General features: G+C 38.2%; 1 protein-coding gene across 3 annotated transcripts; it reads left to right on the plus strand.

Moving 5' to 3' along the window:
* The first annotated feature begins 4,772 nt into the window (after positions 1-4,772).
* Positions 4,773-19,167, plus strand: LOC310950508 (uncharacterized protein). Of its 3 annotated transcripts, none has more exons than XM_083918353.1 (21): positions 10,183-12,234; positions 12,318-12,701; positions 12,793-13,080; positions 13,163-13,459; positions 14,026-14,403; positions 14,500-14,787; positions 14,940-15,233; positions 15,771-15,806; positions 15,909-16,247; positions 16,351-16,647; positions 16,755-16,845; positions 16,977-17,024; positions 17,244-17,270; positions 17,398-17,442; positions 17,530-17,556; positions 17,630-17,671; positions 17,753-17,779; positions 17,880-17,918; positions 18,012-18,077; positions 18,182-18,212; positions 19,016-19,167. In XM_083918353.1, exons 1-21 carry the CDS (start codon positions 12,096-12,098, stop codon positions 19,040-19,042), a joined length of 3,210 nt encoding a protein of 1,069 aa, XP_083774479.1. In that variant the 5' UTR covers positions 10,183-12,095; the 3' UTR covers positions 19,043-19,167. The 3 variants fall into 3 exon arrangements, 2 of the variants coding, with proteins under 2 accessions (XP_083774479.1, XP_083774480.1); XM_083918354.1 differs by having other exon boundaries at positions 17,633-17,671; XR_014593296.1 differs by lacking the exons at positions 12,793-13,080; positions 13,163-13,459; positions 14,026-14,403; ... (14 more) ...; positions 18,182-18,212; positions 19,016-19,167 and adding exons at positions 4,773-4,884; positions 5,289-5,380; positions 5,498-5,884; ... (7 more) ...; positions 9,789-9,860; positions 9,976-10,003 and having other exon boundaries at positions 10,103-12,234; positions 12,318-12,451.
* The last annotated feature ends 490 nt before the right edge of the window (positions 19,168-19,657 follow it).

The raw sequence follows: 19,657 nt of genomic DNA on the forward strand, positions 1-19,657 counted from the left end.
ATTATGGCAAACATAATAGATGATGCACCTGTTTACTACATATTTCAGCCATTTAACATTTTTTTTGGACACATTTAACTACCCTTCTTTATTTCTGTAGTTCTGCTTTCAGTCAAGAGGGAGAATAAACTGAAGGCAGAAGCCACTCTCTGGAGATATATAACGTTAAATCCCCAACAACAGAGATCATTTCTAAATTAGGCTGCAGTGTCATCGCTGAACGTAAGACCAATACCTCTGTTATATCACATGCTATAGATAAGTGATTGTTATGGAAATGTGATCAAGATCTTCTCTCACAGTAGAACATTTAAAGACTTGTATGATGTTCTTCTCTTACATGCTTCAACTTGAGCTCTCTTGTTATTGAAGTTGAACTTTCCATCACACTTGTCAACAAATTCAGTTTGTTTCCTCTTCTGGTTTCACTCTTTGATGTCTTCAGCTACTCTTAAACAGTCTTAAAGCACCACCATCTGGCCGACATGACTTCATGTGTGCAGAGTGACCAGTTTGTAAAAAAAAAATCAAAACATCCATAGTAGTTAAAGCAACACCATGTAGTTTTTCAACCTTCATAATATATTTCCATGACTCTTGTGGTAGTACATCAACTTGCAATACATTTAATGACACATTGTATCCTGAAGGAGTCTGTATTGCTTTCACTGGCACAATGCAAATTTGGATTTCGGGTTGAGACAAAAAAAAAATTGTCTGCTATACGGCATACGTCTCACCCATTGGCAGACTGCCTTGCATGTATCCTCAGCTTGTCAACAAATGCACATGTATCCCCTGATCAAGTAACCAGGGCCACTTTCACGACAGTAGTCGAAGAAAATACTGTTCCCCAACTATAGGGGGAGCCCGAGAGCAAATTCAACATGTTGCTTTAAGTTTTTAACCACTCATTATCCATGAAAGGTTTTACTAAGAAGTCGAGTGTAGGAGCTCCATCTAACAGCAGTTGAATAACAAAGTACCAAATATCTCAAACTGTTGAATATTTCTGAAAGTAAAGTTTTGTTTTTTCTTAGTTTTTAGTTTTCGGTGAAGCAATCAGAACAGATTGTGTCATGATTACATCAGGGCAGCCCTCCTCTCCTTTTTAGTCTCTGTGTTTTTCTCTCCCTCTGTCTGTGTTTCCCTGTTTTGAGCTGGTTTTCCACGGAAGTTTGATCCAGGTGCTTCTCGTTGGCACTAATCACCTGCCTCCCTGTATATTAAGTCGGCCCTGAGTCTCACTCGGACTCTCAGTCCTCTCTCAGTTTTCCTTTTGTTCTTTGTGCACCCCTTTTGTTAAAACTGAGTTCGTGTCTGCATTTGGGTCCAATCCTCCACGTTTTCCCCCTCACCGTCCGAGAAAAACTTAGCAAAAAAATCCATATTTAATGTACAAAGAAAAATGTTAACATTTCTGATTCATGTGTTCTAAAAACAGGAAGTAGTAGGTGTTAGTATTAGTGAGTCATCACACTAGCTTTAATTATCAACTGAGAAATATGATATCACATACCAGTGGACAGTGAATAAAGCTTAAAGAGTGTGTTTTTATGAATTGTATTGTACTCCTTATAAACTTAACTGTTTATTTTCAGGGAGTTAGGATGCTATAAAATCCAGCTTTGCAAACAAAACTTTACTTTTATTTATTTTTTTATTCTTTTTTTTAGGTTGCCATTTATGTGTATATGTGCTGTGTCTCTAAAGCTAATATGTGAATAACATGTAAGCAAGCTTGCCAAACAAACTCATTCAATCTTCTGGCAAATGATTTGCTCCTTCATTTAATTCAATCAAAACTGTATTCTTATAGTGAACCTTTTAAAACATATGTAGGATTTGAAAGTTTCCAACTTTGGTGTCCCCACAGTGGTAGCATAAAAAAGGCACTGTGGCAGACAGTAATCAAGGCTGCTATCGCTTATTCTGCTTTCTTTTGATTTTGAACAAGAAAATAAATAGGAGTTTTTTGTGTTGGACTCTTAAAGCTGCATCAGGTAATGAAATGTAATCGGAAAGGGGTCACTTGTAGTCACAAACAGCATTTTTACGTATAACTCTGCAAGAAGGTCAAGTGTCTAGCAGGTAAGGACAATCATATTTCCGTCATGTTCCGAGTATGTAAAGAAATACACCCCATGTGCACTTGGTATTAACATGAAATCTATATCTGTATATCTTTTGTCTGGCAGAAGGACAGAATGGAAGTTCAATGCCAGGCTGTAAATGCAAGCAGGACACATTACAATCTGAGTGCAGTTAGGATCACATCTGAGCCAGGATTAAATGTGATATGTAGTTACCACACGCTCAAGAAAAAATACTTTCCTTCTCAAGCAAACGTGGCAAAAAAAACCTATAGAGTTTATCTGCGAGAACATTTCAAGTTATTAAACTAACTGTGCAGTTTCACATTTTTCAGTGCACTTCTTTTTTTCATTTCTCACCTTCAGACTCTGTTCCTGGTAAGAAAAAGAAGAACAGAAAATAATTCTGCATGCAGATAAAATCATCTTATCTAAAAGCAGAATCAAAAATAAACGTGTTACTTCTGCAGAGATAGGTGAGATGACTGTGAGATGAAGGATGCATTGGTGTGTGAAGTTTTATATTTATGTGAACTGACAGCATTCTCCTTTCCTATTAACAGACAGAGAGAAGGACAACATGTAATAAATGTTATTAGGCTGATAATCATTTGCTTTACAGTCAGTAACAGAAAAAAGACAGACCTGGAAACACAAATGCCAACAAACACTGCATTTGTGCAAATGTGTAGGCTACTGTATTTATTAACATACTGTCTCTTGCCTCTCTATATGACTGTCCCTGTGTTCCCTGTGTGAAGCTATCTATCTTTATTTTATTTTACAGGGACAGTGCATATTATTTAACATTTATGTAAATGTGACAGATTTAGCATGAAGTTTTAATCTGCAGCCTTGGCCAGATGTTACATGCCCAGTTACAAAAGTTTAGAGGTGTATGACCAAGCACCACAACACATTTTGGAGCCTTCAGGTCAGACATGAAAGATGTGATGGTATCATTTAGGGACACTACAGCAACAATAAACCTAGCTTTATACCTGACTACAGCATTTTATAGAGTATTTCTTTTTTTGACTTTCAAAAGGCCTTAGTGGCCAAAATACATATAGCTTTAATGGCAATTAAGGGCAATTGTGGCTAAAAACCCACTTTCCTCTTTCCAACCATACATAGTTTTCATTTATTTTTATGCATGTCTTTTTTATGTTTATATTATTTGTTTTTATGTTCTTATGCTTGTAAATTGTGTTTATTTGTTTGTATGCATTCTGTGCACACTGTTTTTTATTTGATAGTGGTTGCCCACCTTGTTTCTTGGACAGGGCTTTGATAGCCACACCATCCCCGAAACACACAAACACTGTTCAGTATGTCTGATGAGGGCTATGTGTACAACATAACATGCCAACGCATGAACTGGGTAAAGCAGATGCAATTTTCACGTATGATTTTCTTACCTTCGAAACTTATATAAAACCTCAGCCATACGTTGCTAAGGAGGTTTATGGGATATTTCCATGTGTAAGATAAATATATTAAAATCTGCAGGAATGCAAATTACATTTCATTGACTGTACTTATTGAACCAACTGTGTAAACTTGAAAATCATGCAAAAACAGTCAAAAACGACAGTATCTGTATAGAGTTGTTGCAAGGTTTCCTTAGCAATGGTTGTCATAAAAAACATAGAACTTACTGGCAAGGATCAGGAAATAGAGATGTGACCACCACTGGTATATTCCGAGTTCCAAGTTATTATCTATTAAATTATCTATTAAAACAAGAGTTAAGATATTTTATTAGCTGTTAAGGACATATTGGCATAATTTGTGGGGGGACCTTATCATTTTTATATCTCAGCGCCTAGGACCATGACGTCCCACCCAGACCGTAGTATGCACATCATACCTACAAATGATCTACAGACATCAGTTTTATGGATCTAGGATAATTATGTGGAGGGTTCGTTATGACACTATTCTTTCAGTGTTTTTTCCTCCTAGACTATTACAGTTTCATAACATTTCTTCCAAAAATTATTGTTTCTTTAGTTTTTAGTTTTTTTTTTAGTTAAGATCGTTTTTTTCGAATATGTGAAAAAACAAAATTATCATAAATTAATGGGCAGTCATAAAGAAAAGGAAAAAAACATAGAGAAAATAAATGTACACTAACAAAGTATAACAAAGTAAACTATAATTTATATATATATATATATATATATATATATATATAAATTATAGTTTACTTTGTTATACTTTGTTAGTGTACATTTATTTTCTAAATTCTATATGCTATATATAGAATTTATATTATATATATATAATTCTTTATATATATATACATAAATTCTTTAACAGGGGCCATGCACAACACATATGTCAAGGCTAAGCTATACTAGTTTTCATCTGCAGTCACTCGTAGGCAGCTAAAAGCACAAGTGTTTTAACACAATAATTCCCATAACAAGGTCTATAACTATGATATCACGCACATACAAATGCAGCCATGTAGAAGTGCCGTGACAGGACCCATGTAGATCTGTGGCAGATCCCTGATGGATTCTTGACTGAAATGAAAATCTCAATCTTAGATTTGCTGCCGCTGTAAATAAGAGACCACCCCTGCTTTTCACACCATTAACTCCACTGCTACTGCCTCAACTACATCTACATTCACCTTCCACACACAAAGAATCAAACCTAATTTAGTTTCAAATGTGACCTGCAGTTTTTTCTGTTGCCTCTAGAGTTCATATCTTTGTCAACTCAACTGCAGAAATCCACACCTCATGTCATCATACGAGCCAGACGGCAGCTTCATCAGGTAAGAACTCTACGTTATACTTAATTATGGTACAACAGCCCATCCAATGAATGTTGGTTTGCTACATTTGTCTCATTTTGAAGGTTTCTTTTGAATATGTTATTTATCATCCTTATTTTTGTGTGCAACTTTGTCAAAAAATCCATGAGAATGACTAGAGAAGAGTACAGGCAATTCATATATGAAGGAAACTGCTATTTACTTTTGGTGAAAACATTTGATAATGCATTATGTGTTGTTTCAGATGTGTATATTCTGTGTGAGGACATTAATAATACGTAGATTTACTGTATAAATAAATGGTTCTAGCATGTTCAGCTTAGTGTGGTTTTAAAAAGTTCCACACAACCTTGCTGTAATTTGCATACAGGGGGAGTAGGTAGTGCTTATGATTTTGTTTTTAGTTTCTTTTTATTCAGCCTAAACCTCTCACCAAAACCTCTGAGACGTATGAACAAAGACAGCAAGATGATGATATTCTGTCTGATTTTAGCAGGTAATATAATAAGTCACCTCTCTATTTTCGATCTCATTGCTACATACACCCTTTTTCAACAAAAGCATCAAAAGAGAAGTAATTTCTTCCTTTGTCACTTCCATCACTGTCTTTCAGCCCTTAGCAGCCCTGTGTTTACCGGAGAATGGAGGGCGAGTGTTGTAAAAGAGCTTGACACCCTGGTCACTTCCTGTGTTGTGGTTCCCTGTTCATTCACCCATCCTAAAGAAAACCTGCCCACCTCCAGACTCAGAGGGATCTGGCAACATTCAAATGATCGAAATCAACGCATCTATTACCAGGATAACACGCAAGTCTTGGAAAACTTTAGGGGCCGCACAAAGTTGTTGGGACATTTGGGTCAGGGCAACTGCACCTTAGAAATTCTTGACATTAAAGATCATGACAACGGCCCTTTCTGTTTCCGGATTGAATTAGTAGGAACAGAGAACACCGGTGACAAGTTCTCCTTTGTGGAGGATTGTGTCACGTTTAGAATGCTCCGTATGTCCACGACTTTCTATGTCAATATCAATTTTTTCTATCTCACAATGATTTATCTCTTGCTTGACTTGTTTACTGCCTTTTTATATTTCTAGCTGATCCTATGAAACCTACACTGATTCCCCCAAAGACGGCCATTCAAGGAAGACCCTACACTGTCACCTGTTCAGTCACCCATACCTGCCCCTCCCATGTGCCTAAACTCACATGGAGCAGAGGCACAGCAGATGAGGCAAATGAGGTCCACAAAGAAGTTCGTTTTGGCTACTGGGAGGCACAGTCCATCCTGACGTTCATTCCTGAGGAGAAGGACGACCACAGTGAGATCACCTGCACAGCACAGTTTAACGGCGGGATGACCTCCTCTTCGACATTGAAACTCTATGTAAAACGTGAGATATTTTCTCCCTGATGTTGAAATTTTGAGGATGTCCAAGTTCCCATTTGTGTAATTCAAAGGAAGAAAGGCCTTTATCTTTGGCTCTGTCTATCTGCAGGTACAGACAACTATAACCACATCATCATTCCCACAGTGGTGGCGATTGGTACAGCTGTGATCTTTGCAGTCTTCTGCATTTTAATGGTGAAAAGATACAAGTGAGTTGTATTCTAACATTAACTGACTGACAGAGCACATCAGTTAGGAAATACAAATATTATCTGGCGCATGTTCCTATGTTTAATACATTTGTGTACAGTATGTGTTCCCCAATAAAACTATATTGTTTTCTGTCTCCTCAAGGAAACGCATTGCAGAGCTCCAAAGTGGGGATGGCAGGTAAAAATGTTGTAAAGCAGATTTAGTTTATCATACAAAAGTGATTTCAATGTTTGCTATTTATTTTCTGTATCATGCATTGTATTTAGCATGTGGAACCGGCTGTCCAGGATGACTCGCAGGTGAGGGAAAAAAAGTGTTTGTCATTATTTTTCCATCTCATACAAGTCTTTAATTGCACTGATGTGTAATTTAATCCGTGGAATTTTCAGGAATCGTTCTGACGACCCAGGACCATCTCGTTTTGATCAAAGGTCTTAATCTTTTCAAACAGTCTATGTTATTTTAATGACTTTAGTTTTACTTCCCTCTGCAGCTTTGTAAATACTGCTAAATGGCTTCACTGTCATTTGCATAGTGTGCAGAGCTGTGTTGCTTTTTTGGCGTCTTGATAAGATCTATGCTTTTATTTGTGTGCCTCACAACATTTGCGTTGTTTCTATTCCTCTTTTTTTGCAGAAGGTCTATTTGGAGCAGATTTTCAAGGTGAGACATGAAAACCATTTAACGTGTCTGTTATCACTGATAAGCCTATTTTCACACTTTAGTTTTCACAGTTAAATCAAACATACGTTTTTCCAATGCATTTTATTTGTTTCTTTGTATTATTTTTCTGTATAAAACTGTAAATGATGTTTATTGCATTTTTTCCATAACAGAAGACCTAAAGGGGACACAGAGGATTTTGGTCATATGTAAGTGTGTTAAACATAGGAAAACTAAAATCCCTATACTATAGTGACTTCTGAGCAAAGAGAAGGATGTATGTGCACTTGTCAGACGTTTGAGGTTCAAGGGTAACCTGGGCAAGCTCAGTTGATACCAGGGCCGGAGTGGGACTCATTTTCAGCCCTGGAGTTTCATACCTCAGACCGGCCCACTTTAGATCACGGCCTATTATATTAAAATAATGTAATTATAACTTTATATGTTAAGCATACAATAGCGCACTGTTCTCTAAAGCCTTGTAATTCCTACTGTAATTCTTACTATTACTTATGATCAAAAGTATAACGGGCCACTACTATCATTGGGGCATAGAAAGTGGTTTTATTGGAACTGATGCTTGCTTGTTCACACACTAGCTCACCTGTTTCTTCCTCACCACTGGCTCCTGGCTCTGCCTCTGACTCTAAATCATAAAAATGTTCATAAATCCCGTCACAAATCTCCCCTTTTTCAAGTCAAAAATTCAAGTCAGTTTCATTATTGTAGTGCTGAATCCTCTATCATCATCAATTGCAATCTGGGTCCAATCAGCTCTCGTTTACATCTTCATGCAGTGTTTGGTTTGTTTACAGCCTGCGTGCAACGTGATTCCCGGCCAAACGTTAGCGACTGGTTATGGCAGATCCAGAGTGGCACTGGGCAGATCCAATAGTTTTAAATTTCAACAGACACCTGCCTTCCAAGTTAGTTAAAGTCTATCAATTGAGTAGGTCCAGACTCTCTGTGCAAATGAAATGAAGTACGAGTCTGGTAGGACCAGGCTAGGTCTACACCATACTCTTCATTATATTAATTCTAATTATATTCACTTAATGAGCAATCCTACCTGCACACTCTGGACCTGTGGGCTGATGGCTGGTGCTTGGTGATGCATCTTGTATCTGAGGGGCTACGAATCCCCTAAAGTTTGTGGCCAGTTATGTGGCGTTGCATCATAATATTATTTAAATTATGTAACGTTAGGTTAGACAGGCTATAAGAAATTATTATGCCAATTATTAGTAACATTCAGGGTTGCCGCGGTATGCGGTATTACCAGTGGTTGAGGCCAACACCGAGTTATTTTGTATTATTTTTTTCCAGTAATAAAAAAAAATCCAGTCTTGTGTGGAACCGGCCTTCCGCGTTCCACACAAGGCCGGTAAACAAACCCCGCGAAGCCCAATCCCTACGAGAGCTCCTCGTGCTACGGCCGTGATATTATATATAAAATTATATTATACTATTATATGAACGTTATAAGACGCTGTCACCGAGAATTTGCGCGCTGCCAGGCGCTGTCACCGAGTGTGAGAGGAGAGTTGCCAATTTTTGCACATTTGGCTGCATCTGTCTCCAGGGCTTTTCTCTTTTTAATCCTCGCTTTTTCTGCGCCACCCTTGCTCTTTTTATTTTCCATTTTGGGTTATTATTTTCCTTGTACATCTGTGGTTGGAGCTAGGCAAACACCACTAAAGTGTGCGGACTAGTGCACGACACGTACGTTACATCAGGCTGCGTCTGCGTCTGTGTCTTGTTGGTGGGCGTGCCCTTAACCTGCGTCCGCGTCCCAGTTTCATTGGCATGATCTAACAGACCGCCAGCTCCCTGATATGACCAGCGACAGCGGTAACAGCATACACGTGATACCCACTCCACTCAGTGCCATGACTGAACACCGCACAAAATAAATATAATTGAACACCGGCCCTCGCGGCCCAAAAGTCAGACCGGCCCACCGGGAATTGTCCCGGTCCTCCCGATTAGCCACTCCGGGCCTGGTTGATACATCTCTAATTTGTAAACCAATCCCTGTCTAATACAGGAACACTTTTCGACAAGGAAACGACTTTGACACAACACAGGCAAAGAATTATGAAACCTACAGGTCAGAGTGGACAGTACAAAGAGAGAAAACACTGCCAGATACAAGCTAACAAACAACGGAAACAAGAATAAAGTAGTTTAAACTGCACAACAGATTCCTCATCTCATCTCGCATGCGAGTCATCTATCTGCCCAAGGGGCTCCATTGCCCCGCCGCCTCCTGTCTGCAGCCGGCTAAAATATGTAGGCCCATGGTTGAATTTCTTAGATGTATTTGGATGAGCCGTTTGCGTGCTTCTCTTTCACCTCAGACCTGCTCGTCAACCTGGAGTAGAAGCTAGAATGTAGTCACTGGAGAGTCTCAGTAGCAGCGCTGAGGCCAGATGCAGAATTTCTCAATGAGGGAGAAAGATTAGATGTGCATGCAGCTCCATCTCTAGATTTTTTTCAACTCTCTGCTTTCCATGTTAAACAAAATATTAACCATAGCAGAGTAGTTTTAACATACTTTAAAACGTGTCTTGAGTTGGGACTTTAAGTTGCTAATCGTTGGTTTCCAAGCTGAATAGTGACATGTCTTTTATTCCACAGGCACAAAAATGTGAATTCAAAATCCTGTGCCGACCAGAAAGTCTCCAAGGCTCGCTTCCCGTCCCCCAAAAGGTACTTTCTCCTCTTGAAGCAATTGATAAAATACCATATATTGTAGAACAGCAATCTCTTCATTCTTTTTCTTTGTCTTCTTGTTTTTGTTGTTGTTGTTTTTAATGGCCCTCAGCGTGCCGAAATCCTACAATGACCAAGAGGTACTTTTAAATCACAAAGGATGTATTCTCAAGAATGAATCACAGTGGCACTATCAACCGATCTGTATCTGTGACACTAATGACCTTAATCTCTCACAGGACATTGATGACAGGGATGATTACATGAACACTGTGGACCTTAACATCTATGGAAACATCTGAAAAACAAACAACAAAGCAAAACTACAAGTCAAATCAAGCTCATAATGATCATTAGTAGTAAGATCATCTCATGACTGCTGTTTTGTTATATATGAATACTGTGGTAATCTCCCTGATTTGAGGTTAAATTACATGAATAAAATAAATTAAGAAAATAAAGAGGGATGAAATTAAATAAAATATTTTGACAGTTTGGTAAATATGCTTATTCTATTATTTGTTACTGGTTGTGTTACCTGGTTGTTACTGGTTGTGTTACCTGTTTCGACACATTTAAAGTCTTTATGCTAATCTAAGGTAACAAACTATCTGTTAGCTGTAATTGTATTAACTGTATTTCCTGAAATGTCAAATTAAAAAAAAAATCTACATACATATAGTTCATTCACTCATAAGCTGGTGTATTTGATAGCTTAATTTTACAAAACAAATATAAAAAAAGACAATATCTCTGTTTTTAATTTCCTAAATCCTGTTTTTTTTTTTTTTTTTACTGTGCACTGCATAGCAATCCAAGTGATGTTGGCTTATACATTTTAGGAATGGGTTTATCTGTTTAACCTGATTTCTCACAGTCATTAACACAAAATATAACAGAAAAAAAAACAAAGCTCTTTGATGGGTTAAAAAAACGTATATTTGGAGAATCACATTTCCTGTCAACAAGAGGAATTTATTGTCCTGCATCTAAAGACAGCTGAAATGTTTTCTAGATATCAGTAATACATATGAACCCAGTTTGATGAGGTCCATTGATTTTTTTTGTACATCCGAAGATGCTTTTAGAATCATTTGGCTTTTACAGAATAGAGAATATCTTTCACAGCAAGCTGCATCTTTGCCCTCATGGGGTTGGCAAATTATAGCCTCCGCCCACATTCAGGAGGAGGTTTCATAAAAAGATCAGTGGTTAGGGACTTTAAAAGGGGGGTAAAGTCTTCACAAATATTCTGATTCTGAAGGTAAGTCATTCTGATCTTTAAGAAAATGTATACAGAAAGAAGCGTTCTTTTTTTCTTGTATTTTACAACTTAGGTATTAGTTTATATGCTGAAATGTTGTATTTGGAATATATGTATCAAAAAATAAATGTATCTATCTCTTGTGATATTAATGGCTTCCTCAAAATGTAGTTGCTGACAGAAAATAGCACATACTTTGGATTTTATTAGAAAGTGAAGACACTTATTTAAGTAGGTTATACGGGAAAACATTCTGCTAACATGTTGCTAAAACAAATCTGTCTGTTGTACAATTTAGAATCAAATATGCCTTTGTCGTATCTAAAATTTGACAACACGAAATAAGATATCTGATGATTTAGCTTTTTAAAATGAGCTTACATGGGAGCTTTCTAGAATTCTGAATGTTTTTCTTGAAGGCAAAGCTTTCCTTGTTCTGCGTTTTGATGCCAGGAAACACAGAATGGCCTAAATCTAAAACATTAAAATAACCTGCTTTACATCAATGAGGTTTTTTTGTTTGTTTATTTTTACAATTTTATGTTGTTTTTATTGTTATCTATGGCATTTCTATGGTTTTCTTTAAAACCATGTATCTCATTACTTACCTGTATGTATTTCATATGCTGCTTTGTCATCAACTCGTGTCATTGCTGCCTATTTTTTTACCAGGTTTATTCTACATAAGGTGTACATTGTGTTTGATATTTAAAATGAATACATAAAAGATGAATTGTCATTTTATTTCCACTATATACACATGAAGTTATTGTGTTGGTATTATTTATTAGTTGTATGGAATCATATGCTATTTGGGCTATTTATGTTTGTTTTTCCTTTTTTATTCTCCAAAACCCTGTTCTGGTTGAATACTTTTTAATACTTAGTTTGCTAAGTAAGTATAGTGTTTTGAACTGAAATTCAATATTAACTTGACTTGACTACCCCTTTAACATTGGAGCCGTAGGATGAATATAATTTTAAATTTTCTGGAGCTATGTATTCTATGTTTTTTTCTTTCCAACATGATTTGTACATATTTTAGGTTTGTAACCATTTACAAGATGTCCGGATTTACCCATTTTCTCCTGAGCATCAGTGTTCTAGGTAATGTCATTCTGAATTTTTTTTTTTTAAGTATATAAACATTACATTTTAATGTCTTTAAATGCATATTGTTGCTCTTGCAGGATACATCTTCTGTGGTTCTAGGGCTTGGCATGTAAATATCCCAAGCCATATCAAAGGATTGGTGGGTTCCTGCCTTGTCATCCCTTGCACTTTTGACTACTATCATTATCCACCTAAAAGACCAGATCGCGTGGTTTGGTACCAGTATGTGAGCCAAGGATATCCTGTAGTTTATGACAGATGGTACCCAAGATCTGTCATCAACATATTTTATGGAAAAACACGGGCATTTACTTCTTCATACGAGAAGAAATGCAGTCTTGAAATCAACCCAGTGACGTGGTCTCACCACAGACAGAAGATTTACCCCTGGATAGATCCAGAGAACATTGGGAAATACACACACGCTTTCTATGATACAACTGTAAAAATTGAAGTTGTGAGTAAGTAATCATGCAAGCTTAGAAAAAGATACATTTTTAGATGGATATTTATAATTTTTTCTCAATAACTGCTCATATTTCTTTTGTAAAGACAGAGCAGAGACACCAAATATAATGATCTCTGGAAACATGAAGGTTGGACAGTCCGTGACAGTGCAATGCACTGTTTATCACACCTGCCCCACTTATCCCCCGACTCTGAGTCTCAACATCCCCCTGCAAAGCCACAGTCTAACTCATGGCTCCATGTCTGATGGAACATCCAAAACCACCTTGAGAACCACACTGAACATAGAGAGAGACCACCAAACTGTGCAGTGCTCCGTCCGACACAGGGGCGGACTCACTGCAACAGCCACTGAAATCTTGAATGCAGAATGTAGGTGATGAATATGCAAGAATAAAACCTGTTTTCTTTTATATTGACCTAAAAATGTTAACATATATCATTTGTGTCTCAGGCTCTTTTTCACCTTTGACTATCAGCTCTATATCAGACGGATTTCTTGAGGGACAGGCAAGCAAAGTCATCTGCACCGCCTCATACACATGCTCAAAACATATACCAACTCTGTCATGGAACTATGGTGGCATGTCAGCCTACACTGATACCAGTAAGAGTGGAACCACTATGTGGAGGACTGTCTCCACGCTGACATTCAAAGCATCAGCTGAAGACCATGGACGATCTCTGATATGTTATGCACGATTCAATGGGGGACAAAGGCAGGAAAAGAGCATCACCCTACGGGTCAAGAGTAAGTAAAGAGAACTGCAAGAGAAATGTTTTTCGATGTAATTTACTTTTCACTGACAAGACCACACCATTGTACGATTTTGAAAAGTTGAATTAGGAATAGCCGGGGGATGCAAGAAGGTGGGGTGAGGGTTGCATATAGGTGGGACAAAGAAGGGGTCGAAAAACTGGGTTTTGGGTAAGATTGGGTATATATATATATACATATATATCTATATATACATATATATATATGGTTGCACAGGTGGTTGCGTTAATGAGACACAGGTGTTGCCTTAATGGGACCTGGGTTGTTTAATTTTCTAAGGCCAGGGTGGTAGAATTAGTGAAGGAAGAGGGATATGGTCTTTTTCCTGAACCTCGGTTAAATGAACTACATTTTCCCAACCCTCTATAAGTGCTGCAGTGTTTACTTGTGTATCTCTTACTTCAAAGAAAACAAGTAATTTAATACTTTTTCTCTTTTTTTTTTCTCATGACATATTGGATTCTTTCACTTCCTCCTGCTTTTAAAAATAATTCAAATCAAACAAAAAACTGTGTCTCAGATGTTTCCTCTTTTTACAGGAAACATGCTCTCTCGGGGTTGGTCCTTCACCACCCCTGGCAGCATCACAGGCATGAGAGGCTCATGTGTCATCATTCCTTGCACATTCACCTACACTATTTCCCAGCCAGCTGGCCTCCGAGTTATATGGTACTTGTTTCAGAGCAATAAGTACCCACCTGTATTTGACGAAAGACAGAATATGATTAGTAAGTTTAATGGGATAACCAGCTTAATTGGATCTGTGGGGGAGAGGAATTGCAGTCTTAAGATTGACAGGCTGGAGATGTCACACAACCAGGACAGGCTTTACCCATGGGTAGACAAGAACCCTATAACCTCCTTCCAAAGCCTGGGTCTCAAGTTCTATGAAAAAACCTCGCAACTTATTGTTATAGGTTAGTGTTTGGATGCATTCAGTCCCCCTTTTTGGTAAATCCAATCCAAATTACAAGAAAGGCTATTTTCCAAATAATAATTCTTTGTTTTTATAGACCATGCACAGGAACCGCAGCTGAGCATCATTGGTATCCCCAGGGTGGGAGAGGAGAGCACAGTGTCCTGCAATGTGCGCCATACATGTATCTCTTCTCCCCCCATCCTGACCTTAAATGGTATACCTGGAAAAGATGTCATTACAGACACTGTCGTATCTGATGGGATTTGGGAAAGGACAATGGAGCGAACTTGGGCTGTAAAAGAGGAGGACCAGAGTGTGATGTGTACTGTAAGCTACAGTGGCGGTCAGAAAGCCACAAGTGAGCTCAAGCTGAATGTTGAATGTGAGTACAATGTGTGAATGAAAATGTTCCTGTTTCGATTTAGAATGAGATTATCATTTCCTGCCGAGCAGGATGAAACCAGAGTATGAATGTGTTGTTGAGTGATCGGAAAGCTCCAAATCCATTTACCATCCATTTGCATTTCTGCTTAGGTCCATATGATAAAATCACAATGACTGAGCGTCCAGGCGAGATAACTGAGGGTATGGCAAAGACTACCATTTGTTCTGTTTCCTACAAGTGCAAGAAAAATAAACCAACCATCGTGTGGAACTACGAGGACATGTACAGTTTGTCAAAAACCAAAGAGGTCTCCAGCAATACCTTTAACACACTGTCGAATCTAACCTTTATTGGTTCTCTTGAGGATGATGGTAAATCTTTGACCTGCACAGCTCAGTTTGCTTCTGGGGAGACCTCAGACAATGAAACTCTTCATATAAAAAGTGAGTTGCTTCATGTCACTGGTCACTTAAATAACTTGTTCAACATATTGGAAGCTTTTCTTTTTGGCTTTCTGCATGTAACAAAATCTGCTTTCTGGCACCTTTACAGCTCACTGATAAATGTATGATGTCGAGTTTGTTTAATCTGTACAAAAACCTATGAGCAAAAACAACTACTATATAACTATTTAACAAATGGTATACTGGACTATTCCTGGCCTGCAGTCTCCACTGATTTTAAAGGATTAAACAAACAGGACAGTGATATAAAGTGAGCTTTAGATGTGCTGCTAAGGGGATTTTGATACCATTTGACGGAGCCAAGCTAGCTGTTTCCCCCTGTTTCCAGTCTTTATGTTAAAATTATCTAAGCCAACCGACTGCTGGCTGTAGCTGGCGCAGGACTCAAACAATGTTCCTTTAACTCTGCAAGAAAGCAAATAAGATTATTTCCCAAAATACAAAACTGTTGCTCTAATGATGAGATAACCCTTGAAGATTTAATTGACAGTTGCCTGTCGTCATTTCCCCCCCCAGAATACGAGAAACCATATGATCCATATGAAAATGACAGTGGGTGAACTTTTCAATTCTCTCAAAACTCATCCATGTTATGTCACCAGTGGACGGATTTATACAGGGATCTAATCTTGGCTTACGTTTCCCTCTATACAGCGTTCCACGTTCAGGCGGCTGACGTCCCTTTCAGATTCAACGCACTGCCTGGCTCCTGTGTGGTGATACCTTGCAAGTTCCCGTACCAGGAAGATATGCCAGTCACGCGTGGAATCTGGTCCAAAAAAACTGGGGGCATCATCTACCATAATGCCCAGACCGATGTGGTTGACCATTTCAAGGGTCGCACCAGAATATTAGGAGACCTGAATGAGGGAGACTGCTCACTAGAGATTGATAACATCAAGCCCTTTGACAATGGGCCTTTCTGTTTCCATGCAGAGAGAGAAACAAACAGATTAAGATTCAACGATAGCTGCGTGTTTATTATTATGAAAGGTCTGAAATCGATACTAATTCTTCATCTTTTTCAAAATGTCCATCTACTTATGTGTGTGCTTTCTAATGGAAATGTACTCTCATTTTGGTCTTACATGCTAAGCGTCCCCAGAAAAACCATTGATGACCTCAGTTCCTGCAGAAGTCGATGCTGGCTCAACGATTACTGTCTCTTGTTCTGTGACACACACATGTCAGTCACACCCTCCAGTGTTCTCATGGAGTGTCCCTAACCTCACCAGTGAGGCTACAAACACCCGGACACAGCAGGGCATCTGGCAGTCGACATCCACGATCAATTTCATGGTTGCTGGAGGAGACGGGATGAGAAGTCTCACCTGTACTGCTGACTTCTGGCGCGGCAAGCGACGAGCGAGCACAGTCCAGCTGACTGTGAAGGGTTAGAGCCACATAATTTATCTGTCCTGGTTATCTCTATCATACACTGAAAGTGATGTATTTTCCTTAGTACATTTGCATGAGTCTCAAATGTTCCTATATCACCAGGATCAAGCTCTCCGGCAGCCATTGCAGTGTCAGCTCTTGTCCTGTTACTAATCATCCTAGCTGTACTGATTGGAGTGTTCTTTTACAGAAGGTAAATACATCTCTACTCAAAATGTGAAAATACTGAAGTTGGGGAACAACGGTGCTATTGATGCTATTGATTATTGTGGGACGTAAATAATAATAATAATAATTTGTATTAAAAAAAAATGTAACCAACAGGAAGCGTTCCAACGACTGCCTGAGACCTCCACCTCGACCAGAGAAAAGGTAAACCTAAACGACATCATTGATAACTAGATTTCAGTCAGGAGATTATTACCGGGGCTGCATGAGCCAATGATTGAAGCCTGGATTGAACAGTTGAGGTCAATCAACTGATGCAAACAGGACGTAGTGCTCTGCCGGCTCGTTTGTCATACATATACATCCTGAATTCTCTCCAAAAAGCAATGTAAATCTCTGTCTCTGCAATTTAAACTTTAACAGGAGATCACTGTTGGACAGATTATCCAGGTAAGCTTCTGAAATATTGCCTCAAGACCAATCTCTTTTGTTGGTCTCAAACCATGAGAGATAAACTCAGTGATGAGCTGTAATCTGTTCTATAATGAAAATATTTTTTATTCATTGAAATATCTAGGAGAAACCCTGAAGACAGGCAGAGACCTCCAAGGCCGGAAAAACGGTATGTCGGCAAACTTGTTTTACATAATGAACAAAGTAGTAAGCCTACTGTATATTAACATGAAGTAACACTGTGCTTTCCATAAAGGGGGTCAATTTGGAACCGACTTTCCCGGTAAGCACATCCTTAAGTAAACATTCACTTTTAATCTGAAGACTAAGTGCCTAATGTTCACAACCCTTTTCAGTAGAGCTGAGGATGCCGGGAGGAGAAATGTGAGAGAACCAAGGTAGGTGATTGTTTTTGTAGATTTTACCATTCTCACTGTTAGAGTTCTAACAATTTAATTTCATCAACACTTTTCTTACAGGAATTCATTCTGGAACAGATTTTCAAGGTACCTATGTCAACCAATTTTACCATTGTAAGAAATCACCTAAATCATCATTTAAAAATATAAATTAACGTAAATAAAATATGCGTTATCACCCTTACAGAAACCAAGGCAACTCTGCAAACCTCAGTGTTGGCTATTTGTAAGTAATTATCAATGATCCTTTACTACATCACATAACCATAATATAACAGAAAAAAATCTAATATTGTGGGATTCCTTCCTCTTCCTATAGAAACAACACCACCACTGTTAAATGTGACACTCAATTCTCGACACAACGCTTTCAATCCCCGAAGGAGTGAGAACAGTACAGTTCCTAGCTCTTTTAAATTACATTCTAATATGCTTCATGTAGTTGTGCATTAATCTTCTGCTTCCTTTTTATATATCTGTTTGATCTAGTAACAAGAGACCCCTTCACAGTCGTGCTGTGGTGAGTCATTAACTCAACTGTGAACTAGAGACTTTTGCCATATGATGCCATTTATATCATGTTTTTACCACTAACCATTAGGGAAAAAGACATCCAACCAATAATTCAATTGCATTTCTGAACAACCTTCATGGTTCTATAATAAGAATATTTTCCCATTATGAAAAAAAGAAAATCAAATTACAGCCACATATTGTCCTGTTATTGCTGTTGCAGTGGCTATTCTGTGTAGATCCAATCCACAGTGTTAAAACAATGCAGTAATATTAATATCACAGTGTCTGTTTACACCTGGTTGAAAATAGCCTTTGCCATGCAATTTGGCGATTTACACCTGACCTCTCATCCCTGGTGTGGTGGTAGCTCTCACCCAGGAGACCATGTTTGGAAATCAGCCTGGGATGTCATTTTAAATTATTGTTATTGTTTTTGCACTTTAGTTAGATTTAGACAACAAAACTACTTGGGTAGGTTTAGGCAAAAAAAAAAAAATGGGCGACAACATAAAAACCAGGTTACAAATAGTACACATTAATATTTGTACCAGGATGTAAATAGCCTTTGCCTATTGCAGCAATGTGCTATGATTATTGATCAAACAGATTCCAACTGACAGGATGTTACCTTCTGCACAGGATACACATGTTTCCTTGTTCTCAGCTCTTCTCCATTTAAATGACACCCTTCTTTTGGCAGACCAGATTTTGGGTCATGGAGAACAGCAACATCCTGAGTACTTGACTCACTAGAAACTAAACTGTATGATAGTGTAATAATTGTTTTTTTTCTCCTATTTGTTTCAGAATGACCATGTTTATGGCAACTGTTGAGTTCTTCAAGATATCGTTGCTGTTATTATTCTACATCTATCAACACACTGCACAGTACATGTGTTTGCTTCCTTTAAAGAAAGTATATCATCTGTAAACTTCGAATAAACACAATAATACTTTTCTCTTAATTGCCTCAGTTGTTTGTGTTGTGACAAAAACTAGTTGTCAATGTGAAAGCCAGGAGCATTTCAGACTTCAAGGCTTTAGGAAATGTACTGCTACATACGCACACACACATGCGCACGCACACATGCACGCACACACATACATTTCTTGGCATTTGCTGCGAGACACTTTCCTGTAATCTCAAACCCCAATTGCATTCAGAAAGCCCAACAGAGACTATGTTCTGAGGCGTCTCAAGAAGTTTGGTATGAGCACAAAACCTTTATTGAACTTTGATCGCCGTACTATTGACTGTTCTGACGGGTTGTATGAGTGTAATTAGTCAACTTCTGACTGCTGTAAAGAGGACAAAGATTTTGCACAGAACTACCACAACTACTCAACATTTACACTAATTGCTGCAAAAGGAAAGCCCAAGACACTGGCCCCCTCACTCATGCTCTCTTGTTTCTTCCATCTTGTGACTTTCTCTCCACACTGTGTGTC

This window comes from Echiichthys vipera (genome assembly GCF_963691815.1).
Source record: "Echiichthys vipera genome assembly, chromosome: 8".
Taxonomy (NCBI): Eukaryota; Metazoa; Chordata; class Actinopteri; order Perciformes; family Trachinidae; genus Echiichthys; species Echiichthys vipera.